The 12,841-nt window shown below is 41.2% G+C and overlaps 1 protein-coding gene across 1 annotated transcript in view; it reads left to right on the forward strand.

Moving 5' to 3' along the window:
* Window positions 1-8,840: 8,840 nt before the first annotated feature.
* Window positions 8,841-12,841, forward strand: part of tnr (tenascin R (restrictin, janusin)) — a 120,742-nt gene continuing 116,741 nt past the window's right edge. Inside the window, exons 1-2 of the mRNA XM_071520807.1 lie at window positions 8,841-8,862; window positions 10,111-10,159. Of these exons, the coding sequence (XP_071376908.1) occupies window positions 8,841-8,862; window positions 10,111-10,159 (71 nt within the window). The remainder of the gene's footprint in view (window positions 8,863-10,110; window positions 10,160-12,841) is intronic.

The raw sequence follows: 12,841 nt of genomic DNA on the forward strand, positions 1-12,841 counted from the left end.
ACATTCAAAATTCAAAACGTAGAGAAAAGGCAGCAATTCCCAACAAATAAAGGTAAAAAAGCTGCAGAGCCCCTTTGACTTATTTTAGGCTTGTGCAATTGTTAATAATTGTTGTGCTATTGTCCTCCTCTCTTTTATTTTCCCTCATTAGCCCCCACATGATATTTGAATAATGCATCTTGTGTTAGATAACCAGTGGTAACGCTTGAAAGCAGAGGATCATAAGCATGAATGCTGTTATAGAATTACAGAGCATGTATGTATAAAAAGTGAACTTTTGGTCCGTTATTTGTTACAATACTGGAAACTTAGAATGTTGGTTTTACATTTTTCAGATCATTGTACCTGTCTAAGACACTAATATAGATTTTTTTTAGCAGAAAAGTTTCAAATAAATTGATGTTCACAGTGTTATGATGGATGTATCTTCATATGGTGCCGTCCTGATGACACGTTCATTTTTAGGCCCACCAATGATAGTTCCATCGGATCTTGGTAATTATCACTGGTGCCTTTATTTCCTCTATTAGTGGGAAAGGAAAATGTTGTGTCAGCTGAAGCTAGTGGTCAGTGCAGAGAGAGCCAGACTTTGTACAATTATTCTTAGGTTAATTTATAACTCTGGCCATAGACCATGCTGTATACATTATGTTCTGTGTTACAAAACCTGATCCAGAGCCAAATGGAAATAAAATTCTGTTTGAGGTTATTATTTAGGTTATTATTAAAGACAGGTATATACATGGAAAGGTTGATGCAATATATTAATATCTGTTTAGTATGTCTGTAGAAAGTTGCTGGTGGGTAGAGAGCGGTGGGACAATACAGCAGGGTCCATTGTCATTGCTGTGATTAGTAGGCGATTAATACGGTCAGCTATACAATCCATGTCCCTGGTGTTGGTAGAGATACGCTGTCTTGCTCAAGGACACATCAGCAGGGCAGATGCTTGCCATCATGGGGCGGTCTCCCAAATCGCTACACCGCCCTGCTGTCCCTTTAATGGTTTTTGCCAACAACGAGAATGCCATCCACCTTCATCCTCAACAACTTTTTTTCTGAAAAGTTAAGGATAAGCATGAAAAGGCATTGGGGGGGCACAGAAATCTTTAGAAGCTGTGTAGCTGTGTAGTGTGTAGCAGGCAGAAAGGATTGCAAAAAGTAAACTTTGGCAATACCAACCGGGAATATTGGAAGCTCAAAGTAATATTATGACAAAATAATATAGTTGGTGTGTATCTCGTATCTCAGAGGAAAGCTACTGATGGGCACAGAGAGCTTGGAAAGCACAGCAGGGTCTTTTAGGACTCCAGAAACAGTAATGGACACTGACGTCTATTTATAGTGGGAACAGCTAAAGACAGTGAATAGAAAGCTGAACAAAGAGAGAGAGCAGAGCCACAGGCAGTGTTTTCATAACGCTTTCATACAGAGTAGGGCAGATAATCTAATCCAAAAGAACTTTAGCATGAAAAAAAAAAATCCATTCAACTATTTGTTTTTATACTTTTTAACATTTTGACCATTTCTCATATTTCTTTTTAAGCAAGGGAAAATCTCTGCCAAACAGTGAGGTGATTTTGTCTGAATGTGATTTGTTGAATATTCTAAAAAAACAAGGTATATTTCATTAAAGCAAGTGAATTATTTTACCCTATAGGCAGACTTATTTTTAGAGCAAGACATGCAAGACAGGATGTCTTGCATGTCAGACAACATCTTGTCTGATGTTGAACTAACAGTTGTCAATGTCTGATGTTGAACTAACAGTTCAACATCAGAATTCATATTCTGAAAAGTTTGATCAATACACTATACGAGATTTGTTGCAGCTGTGAGAATACTCCCATATCATCAGGGAAAAAAACAGACAAGTCTCTTATACAGTACAGTGGGTGTTCTAATCACTATTCTGACCACAGCGTCTTATGTATTTGGGAGGAGCGAGGAAAACATGTTTTTGAAATTCATCTTCCCCAGCTCTCTGGGCTATGCCATAAAGCCACAACATGATTTATTCCTCTTTCTTTTGACATATCCAAGAATTATGCTCCATTTTAAGAAATCCCCGAAGGTACTAATTCATATTCTCTATATGATTGGACCATCAATACTGAGGGTAAGTGAAGGTCGCTCTGACAGCTTTACGGGTTGCCGGGTTTGCCTGCCTTATTGCCATTGCTTCACAAAGCTCTGTAATGGTCTTTTTCCAGAATTGCTGATTGCATTGTACTGTGACAGACGGCCAGTTCAAAAGATAGCAAATACAATCAAAGCTGCATTAGACTGAATGCGACCTCCACTTGCTTGTTCCTGATAGATGGTTGATAATACAAAGTAGCTTGCCCTGGTCCTAATAGCCTTTCCTCAAGGCTTGTATTTATCAAGCTGTCCTGGAGTAGTAAGTAATCTAAAATCATTTTTGTCACTCAGGTTATTATAAGTGAGATGACCAAGGTGACCTGTTTGCCACTGATCATAGATCAGTACTCCAACTTGGTGAACATTCATTAAATTCAGGCACTGGCCTTGCAATACATTTTGCTCCAGGGCGAGAGATTTCATTTACTGTCAAAAACAATAACAACAGAGGGAACAGAGGTTTTACAAAGGGTTGCAATCTATTATAAGATTTGGAAAGATCTTTTGTCCAGTTCATAGCTAGAAAAAAATATAGAACAGCACAAGCCTGGTTCATGCTATATTAAGTATTAGATGAATATTTATGAATTGTCCACATCTGTAATTGATATTAATGATCTTTCAGTTTGAGCGCGCGTTGCCCACTTGCTAAGCTGACATGTAGGTCTGCCCACCTGTTATGAATATTTATAACATGTTAGTAGACAAAGGGGAGGAGGCACATTATGAGTTTGGCAGAGACTTGGCTTGCTGGTGTTACTTCTATTCCTCACTTGGTAGTCGTGAATTGTCGCTGTCCAGGGTGCTGAACTAGTGAACTGGTGATTCTCAGAGGTGGGGGATTCTCTCTCTTTCTCTTTCTCTTTCTTTCTCTCTCTCTCTCTCTCTCTCTCTCCCTCTCTCTCTCTCTATCTCTCTCTCTCACTTTGTTTCTCTCTCTCACTCCCATCCTATTGTCTCTCTCAATCTACGCTTAAAGCAATCAATGTGGACAACTACTCAGGACAGCTGAAGTGCCTGCGGAGAAATAGATGAAGCATGAGTGTGATTAGTATTGCAAGTGATGGAGTGGCTTGTTCAACCACTTTCTTGCCCTTCACCTTTCCCACACCGAGGGGAAGAGAGAACAAGATTAGAGAGAACGAGAAAATAGAAAGGCCTTATTCACCTTGACCTGCAAAATAAAGGTTACTAAAAAAGTTATGTAAAGGTTTGGAAAAAGTGGTCTGTAATCAGTTGTACTGCTGCCACTGAGTGCTGCTGTATAGTACATGATGTCTGTGTACAGCATATAGCCACTTCTCTCAATTTCCCCTCTCTCTCTCTCTCTCTCTCGCTCTCACCCTGTCTCACACTAAATGGAAAGCCTCTAGGAGTATGAGTGTCATAAGTATGGCTGTGCATGGCAAAACAATTGCAGCCTGTCCACGGCATAATAGACGGGTGGAAGTGTAAGTACTGTGCGCCATCCATGAAATCAATGGTCCACTGCCTGGTGGCTGGCTGACTCTCTCCTCAAAACACACCCAAGCGGGTGCCATAAAGGATGTTTATTAGGCTGACAAGTCGACACTGCGGCTCTTTGTCATGCTCTGATAATAGGGGCCAGGCGCAGACCGGCGGAAGCTATGCTTCAGCTGGTTAGGAGACAGACAACCCCTTTAGGGGTGCCGATAAGAAAGGAGAGGAAAGTAGAGAGGAGGGGAAAGGAAAGAAGAAAGAGGGAGGATGGTGTATTAGTGTAGTTGGTGCCTGTCTCATGGCTGGAAGAACGAGGAAGGAAAGAGGAAACTGAAGAAAAGAGGGGAGGGAAGGAGCAGAGATAAGAGCGTTGAGGAGGGAAGATTGTGTTGTGCAGTCAGCGCTTGTTGGGAGTGAGGTCCTTTGACAAACAAGACAAGACCCCCCTCTGAGTGGCAAATGGTCACATTCTAGGTAGGCCTGCTTCATTGCCATTTTAAGATTTCAAAGGAAATGTTCACCGTTCCCATGGTGATGGATTTACTTGAAACACTCAAATGCTTGTGGCAGGCTTTCACAACATATTTAGTGCATTGGGGAGATTGCAAAATGTGTCCAGGACAATTGTGGCATCTGTTGAAGATTTGTTCACATCTCTTCTCTTCTCCATCATGCCCTTTATTGCCTCATTTCCCAATTTAACATAGTTTGAATCATATATACATTGAATTATGCCATAATGAGCGGCTCTAGATTCACTGTGTGCCCAGACCAGATGCAAGCTATAAATCAACTAATCAATGGCACCAAAGTGAGTCCCTGAACAATATTGTAGGAAAATGGCATGAATGGGCCTCATTGATTCAGCCTCACAAAGTCATTATTCCTCCTAGAAAGGCTGACCTTGAAAGACAACAAGGGCTGTATTTATCACTCTACACTAGAGAAACTTATTCTCATCCAAAAATGCCCCGCTATGTACAGTAAACTACTATAATTGAAAGTGTTTGCTCATTTATTCTAGATGCATAATAATCATTTTACACAATACAGACGTCTTTCCAATCAGTGGCACCTCCACCCCCAAAGTCATCTTTTCACTCAGGAAACCAGGTCAAAGCAAGAGAGAGAAGTGGCGATGGGATGGGGTGTTTAGGAATTTCTTGCAAACTCATCATAAAATAGTGCAACACACCTCCATTTTTTCCAAGGGTCAGTCCTTTTGAGTCAGCTCTGCGGAAGGAAGTTCCCAGCACCATTATGTCATCTGGGACAAAAGGACGGAGGGGAGAAAGCGTTACGAAAGAAGCTATTTTAATTAAAGCTGGCAGATTTACTTGCCTAGCCGGGTTTAAAGCATAGGCGGTCCAGGCCGATGGAGGCCAAAGTGGCGGTTGTAAAAATGACTTATGCCAAGCAGGGGTGGAAAAGAGCCCCCTGAGGGACGGGCGGGGGAATTAAGGTGGGCGGTTGGAGGCTGCTCTGTAATGAGGACAAATAGCTGAGAAGTTGGTCGTCTGACAGAAGGTCTGGAGTTGGCCAGGGAAATATGCGAAGAGCAATACTTTTCTGCTCCTGTGACATTTTGGCTCACACAGTGTCACCCATGTGGGAGAGAAAGAGGGGGAGAGAGAGGGAGAGATATGGAGAGGGAGAGATGATGAGGGACAAACTGAGAAAGATGAAAAAACAAGTCTCAGCACACTATAATATACCCGCTCGCCACTGGATTAGACAATAAGCTATAACACCTTGCTGAGCATGGCGGAGTCATTCGACCCACGAAATCAGTGTTGGGCTCGTTACTCGTGTGTGTTAATGTTCAATGTTCCTGTCATCCTTTCACTAATGAGCACTTACAGATAAATTAAGCTTTTCTACCATTTCTCATCTAGGCTAGTGTCCATGTCAACTGATAGGACGATGACTGATTATGATGAAATGGGTTGGGTGTAATTAATAATTATATATAATAATATAATTATAATTATGAAAAATATAATATTAAATCTGATCTAGAGAGGTGATACAAAAGTAAGTAATTCACTTTTGATTGGCAACTGTAAAATTATTACTGAAATTGAAATAGTACTTTGTTACACTACTCATTGAGAAAAGTAATAATATTACTGTAATGCATTAGTGAGTAATGCTTACCACCTATCACTGCACACTTTGAATAGATTGATCACATGAAACTCAGGTTTAATTGCACTGAATATTAATTTTCTGTTGATACAAAAACTTTTATCTATCTTGTTAAGACACACATTATTTACCATGGCCAAGGAAAATTGCCCATCCTCAGCTGGAATATACAGTTCATTGTGCATAATTAATTTTGTTGTATACTAGTCTATACTGTTGGGAGTTCCTACATCGATAGTGATTGTTTTTAGTGAATTCCAGGTCTCTCTAACCGAAACACCTGTTTGGCATCGATCTCCAAAGTCTCAGCTGGTTATCGGTTGTCATTTCAGAGGGAAAAAAAGGTTTCCTGTCACACACATTACCAAATGTAATTAGGCTCTAAAAAACAAGAACAGCTCATTCATTTCCTTGTAATTACTAAATTAGTATTAAACTGTGAGTTGACGCAGAGACCTAAGTGTTCCAGCAAGTGAATCATCATGACTGAGCTCTGTTCCTGTTCTGCCGCAGACTTGTGTTAATCTAATGACCATGATACATGGCCAACAAGTATAATGCATTTTCATTATACTTTGTCTCTTTACATCCCACTGTGTTATCCGCATCGATTTTGTTTCATTTGTCCATCCCCATCCTGGCTGAAGACAACATCGGCTATTTACTTTACCACAAAATAATGGCTGGAATACATCAGCTTCCCCAGTATGCCTTCAGGTGCTTCCCACTAGTACATAAGTCCCCTCCAGTGCCAGCAGATGCAGTAAATTGAATCTCTTATTTCCTTGTTCACTGTCGATGGGCAGTTTTTTCATTTTCTAGAAAATCAAATCCAAGTGTAGGATATTTAGTGGCAGTAACAACAAGTAAATAAATCGCAAATAATAATGAGTAAACAACAAAATGATCAGGAAAGAGGGAGTGCATAGAAGTGAACCCAGTTTATGGAGCAGAACATGGCCCATGGACTTCCACCCCTCCTGATTCTGTGAGGCGCAGGAGGGACTGCAGATTTGGAAATGAAACACAGGCCAACAGGCATCCATACATGTTGGCAGTGTGATAAATGTCACACCTGCCGCCTTCCTGCTCGAATGCTACAATAACTCAATAGCCCTGCATGTGTCTGTGTGTGCCTGTGTCCAGCATCCACTCCAATAAACACTGTTCTCCTTGGATGTGTGTGTGTGTGTGTGTGTGTGTGTGTGTGTGTGTAAATTCTGTAAGTGGTCCTAAATTCATTAGCATCCTGCTCCTTCTCTAGGGACACACAGCGACAAAGATAAGCAATGTGTGATTTGAACCGTGCCTGTGTGTGTGTGTGTGTGTGTGTGTGTGTGTGTGTGGGCAAGCAGGGTCATACTTTCTAGTGTGCTTTTGGCAGCCGTCAAACACGCGAGTGTACATGTGTGAAGTATGGTGCATGCAGCAGCTGTTGACTGCTTTTTGTGCCAAACTGTGCAGAGAGGAGTGAACGAGGGGCCGCCTTGTGATATTAGTGCTGCGCCCGACACTGTACTTCTATGTTTTCAAGGATTTGCATGGGGTGAAAATCAAGCAACCATCCTCCCTTGTCTTTCTCTCTCATTTTCTCTTTGTCTCACCTCCCACACTCTTATTGTGATTTGTCTTTATTCTCCCCTCCTCTCTCTCCCTCTCATTCTCTCACTCTCTCTCCCAAGCAGTTGGATGTCCCCAGGAACGAGTGACGTGATGAATTGATTGCTGTGAAAGAATAATCACACACACACTCCCTCTTTCTCAAAGGCACTGGCCGCTGCGACAGCAGATGCGACTGGATGTATGTCAGCACTGCTGTCAGATTTTCTTTTTCTCTCTCTATAATGGAATTTATAATTTATAATCACCATCTGTAAATTCCTTTATTTATGTCTCTGTCTCCCTGACTCATTTTGGAGTGAAGATGGCTCTTTTTATCTATTGTGAATAAACAAAACAAAGAGCCGGGGCCATTCGCTAACAGATTTGCCGGGCATGGTGCCATCTTGAATGCAGAACAGAACAATAGATGCCACTTATTCTACAAAATCTAGAAAATAGCACTCCCCACCCATCCAAATGATCAAAAGCATGTACGGACGCACACTCACACATGTACACGCACATGCACAGACACACATACAGAACAATGCCTACAATATAATCTGTCTATCTTCAATGATTGTCACAATAATATCTATCTTATTGTATACTCTTCTGCTTTGAACTGGGGTACAAAGCCCCTGGTGCCATTAACAAAGAAAGTATATCCAAGTCTTTGCAACTCATTTTCTTCGGTTCAGATTATCCTATTTGGATTCTGAAGGACACAGTTGCATCCAACTGTTTGAGTTTGCCTTGGTAATTTTCCAGTTTGTGATTTTCAGCATAGAGTCTGTTTGTCAGACTTTTTGCCTGGCTTTACCAACTCTTAAAGAGTGGGATGTCACTCAGCAGGACACCGTAGAGCACCGGAGACACTCAAAATGCTGCTGGGAGATGGACATACTGTGCCCACAACTTTTGGCTTTTTTCAGTAATGAAAATAGATAGCAAGTTATGAGCGGGTTACTTATAGAGTGGCTGGGAGGGAAGAGCTATTTAATGAAGTATGGGGCCCATTCCTTGCCCACTTGTTGGATATAAAGGTTTGATGCTACCTACCTTAGCATAATTTGTATTTGGACCAGGTACATGCTGTTTATGCTATGTAGATTTCCTAGGGTGTTATGTTTTTTGTTTTTTTTTGTTTCTTGTGTCTTCATTTTAATGCTCTGTGTTTTGTGTTGGTTGTCTGGCTAGATTTAAATGTTATTGCTGGACTGCAGACTTTTTCTTTTAGTTGTTAAAAAAAGAAGACTGGACAGACAGAAAGAAGACATATTATATGTCAATTCATGTAATTGTAATAATGTAACTGTTTTCTCAATGTAAATGTCTGACCAAAAACAAAACAAAAAAGTAATGAAAATAGATAATACAATGTCACTGCTGTATATTTTACCCAACCAGTCAGAGCATGGATGCATGGAGGCATGGAGACATGGATGCATGTGCTTTGACTTCTTTTCAGCGTCTTGCTCCTAGACATGTTCGCCTACCCATCTTCTGGTGAGATTATCCTATTGGGGAAATCAGATGTGCCCAATATGGAACTCCTTCTGTCCTTTCGTTTTCCAATCTAGAGCCTGTTATTTAATATTCCAGTTTTCCAGCTTAAATTCTTAAAGAACGCTGAATTGTACGATATTAGGCCAACAGGCATTTGATCATATTGACCGATTACAATTATACTACCAAAACACACTCCACAAACTCTCTCTCTCTCTCTCTGATTTATCTCTATCCCTCTGAACACTCACTTTAGTTGTAGTATGTTTGAGTGTGTGTGTGCGTGCGCGTAAGTATGTGTGTGTGTGTGTATGTGTTTCTGTGGGTGTGTTCTTTCCAGCTTGTAAGAGGTAAATAAATATTTATTTCAGGCTCACACCTGACCTTGTAAAGATACCCAGGCAGAAAAAAACATAAATCATCACACTTTACACAGGTTATATGCAGAATATAACCTGAGTGTAATGAATTCTCTCTCTCTCTCTCTCTCTCTCTCTCTCTCTCTCTCTCTCTCTCACTCTCTCACTCTCTCACACACACACACACACACACACATACACACACTCATTGTTTAAAGATAGAGAAAGAGAGTGAATCTTTGAGTATTGAGCTTTGTGACCCCCGACTTCAGTTGAAACTACTCAGGGAGATTGGTAGCAGGTGCTTATGTGTGTGTGTGTGTGTGTGAGAAGGAGCTAGTATCAGAGGGTGCAACCTTTTCTGTTGCATAAGGTACTTGTCTTATGGGCTACTCTCATCATCCTAATTAGGCTGCCATATTGTTCCAGTATACTCAGACTTGCAATCAGTGAGCCGGTGTATGCTAAAAGTTCAAGTGTTTATTAAGTATATGTTTAAAGCACCTGTATCACATATGCACACATATACACACACGCACACACACACACACACACACACACACACACATACGCACACAGTGCCAGTGTCAATTGCCTCTATCTGTATCAAGTGCTGGCTCATGTCTCAAGTGGAAAATGAGGGTCATTCCTGTTGTCCTTTAAAACCATTATGAATGCTAATCATCTCACTGGCACTGTGATGTATGTGTGTGCAATGGTGACACAAACAACATGAAAACTCAGGGAGAGATACTGTGTGTCTTTAAACTCCATCCTCTCCAAGTCTCTCTGATGGAATTGCAACATAAATCCCAGGGCGGGGACAGAAGTGAGTTCACATGTATAATGGGTGAAATGCATCTTTAACCTCTCTCCTCTCTGCGGACAGGTGCAGACCAGGAGACCAGCAGTAAGAGGATCAGCTACGTGCTCTCAAGGTGAGTAGGAACTTCAAATGCCTGTGGGCTTTTGTGGTTTGCGCAAGTATGCAGCATGTATGTGTGCGTGTGTGTGCATCGTTTATTTCTCCCCCCCTGACATTCAAGTCAAGCCCTCACTCGGATGGGTGTGTGTATGCACAGTATGCATATGCATGTATGAATTTGTTTACATAATGAACAGCGAGTCGCCATGATACCTGAAGCAATTACAAAAATAAATATAATCATTACATTTTCTTTTCGTTGCGCGTGTTTAGGATCCTTCGACAGAGTGTGCTGCAGAGTCTCTGCTTCTCTCTATTGGTCTTTAATGTCTTTTGAAACCCCTTTATATTATCAGTCACAGCAAGGGTTTCCTATCTGGGGCTTGGCTAGACAGTTATTTAGATAAGCCAAGAGCCATTCGCTGTCTATCTGTGTCCCTAGATATACCCGTTAGCTGCATTAGCACTGGAGCGTATAGGAGCCATTCCAATCACTGTTGAATGTGCGCCACATATCCTAATGATCTAGAGAAACCATTAGTCTTCTTGTGATGGGTTTACTATGTGGCTAGATCCAATGAGGTACTCTATTGGCTTTCCACTTCCACAGCCGTATAAAAACCATTTGCTGGTGAAATAACGTAATGGATAAAAGTAGGTTACAAGCACTCTAATTTACGCTGCACCCTCCCTTTCAAAATTCAAAGGGGCAAAGGTTTTGATTGTTTTTCTGAACACAACATACTTAAAAAAGAGTCAAGAATCATTTCCCTTCATAATTTCAAGAAAGTTCTTCTGTATGTTCAATGACCTTAGGTTTCTGTCACGGCACTGCCACTCAGTTTGCATCAGGCTGATTTTGGTGAGACACAGAATTCTTGGTTAATCCAACGGTAATATCTGACACGCCTAAGTCTTCCCATGACACAGAAGTGAAAGCTACAGCCTTCTCAGTAGTTAAAGAGATGGCCCGGGGCAGACAAGCCCTCACAGAGTTGTCAAGTATTAGCAAACCAAGTTTAAAGTGACGACTCTATACTGTTCGGTTTGCCTTGCAGCTTACTTTACTATTCATTTGATTTGAGCGTGTCTGTCTGTGTGTGTCTCTCTGTATTATCTGCAACACACACTCACATGGGGGATGATTGAAAGAATGAGAGTGAGTGAGTGAGTGTGAGAGAGAGAGAGAGAGAGAGAGGGAGAGAGAGAGACAGAGAGAGAGACAGAGAGAGAGAGAGAGAGAAGCCAAATTAATCTCAAAAAGACAATTGAAATCACCAGAGAGACAAATCTCATCCCACACATTTTCTTTTCAGAAGTAGAAACCTTTCCTCTCAACACTTTCATGATGAGCAATTATCCGATGCTTCAAACAAACTAGCAGCCTGCTTCACATTCATAACAATGCATACAGTAGCCTGATTTACACTACAGGCTCTAATAAGGCAAACGGGATTACTTATTATTTGTGTTATTCAGTAATTAAGAATAATTCAAACAACAACTGACAAAATCATTGAAATGTCGAAAACAGGACGTAAAAAACAAGAACAAATTCAGGTAAAGCCTGTAAGAGTACATATTTTAAAGTAGGTGTCTTAACATACTGGTAGTCTAGTCTGCTAGTTTGATCTTCTTCTACAGGCCATCCCAAAGCCTAGATGCCCAGATGAAAAAGGCAAGACTTCCTTTATTTTTAAAATCACTAAAAGGGACCTGGGGACTTTCTTCTGGTATTCATGGAATAAATAGTCCTTCTTTTAATGATGTTTCTTCACTGGAGAGAGCATGACGGAACAGAAGGGAACAGAAGCCTGCTTCATCAAAAGTAAGATGTGGTCATACATCAAGTTTCAAGTTTATTTCCATTTACATAAAAATGTATCGAAATTCTTGATCAGGAGCCTCACGGCATTCAGGCAAAAAACACATAAAAGACAGGGTAAAAATAGAACAAGGACACATAGGAAGCAAGAATAAAAAAAAGAGTTGCCATTAGTGGACAGATTACCAAATTTATATCCACTCACACCCCTCACAAATTTTCTGTAATTCACATTGCATTTTCTAGACAACACGTCATTTGATGTCAGCAGCACTATATTTCAAGCAAACACATTTATGTTTTTGATCCTGACTTACAAATACCCTTGCTCTACTAAACGCTGTTTTGGCCCTGCAGTGGAAAAGCACCTAGAGTGCATTTCGGGCTCACAGTGGTAGGCGGAGTGGAGGAGGGAGGAGGGCGCTGCATGTTTGCCTTTCTAATTACTTCTCATAGGAACCCAGCCATTGATTGTTGCAAATGCCCATTGATTTTTAGCAGGGCTCTACACAGGCGCACGACTTGACTTTTGTGCTAAATGCCACGGGACGACTGACGTCTGTGTGTCTGTGCTGTCAGTGACATCTGTTTGTCTCTGTGCGTTTGTGAGTGTGTGTGTGTGTGTGTGCATGTATGCGTTTGTGTGTCTGTATGTGTGCATGTAAATGAGAGTGGATGTGGAAGCTGACGAATAGGAAAGCCGCTGCATTCCATTTGGCCCGGGCAGCCTAATCGAGAACCATCGATCTGGCCAGGGGGAAACAGTGTGCTTACTTGCACATGGAGACAGCCAAAGGCTATCGGCAAACTGTTTGTTCTCATTGGATAAAATCACAAGATTTCCCTCCCTGTGGTCTAAACAGATCACTA

This window comes from Centroberyx affinis, unplaced genomic scaffold, assembly GCF_046629955.1.
Source record: "Centroberyx affinis isolate AG114_WGS23_722 - 3 ecotype Tasmania unplaced genomic scaffold, CSIRO-AGI_Caff_v1 ptg000826l_1, whole genome shotgun sequence".
Classification (NCBI taxonomy): Eukaryota; Metazoa; Chordata; class Actinopteri; order Beryciformes; family Berycidae; genus Centroberyx; species Centroberyx affinis.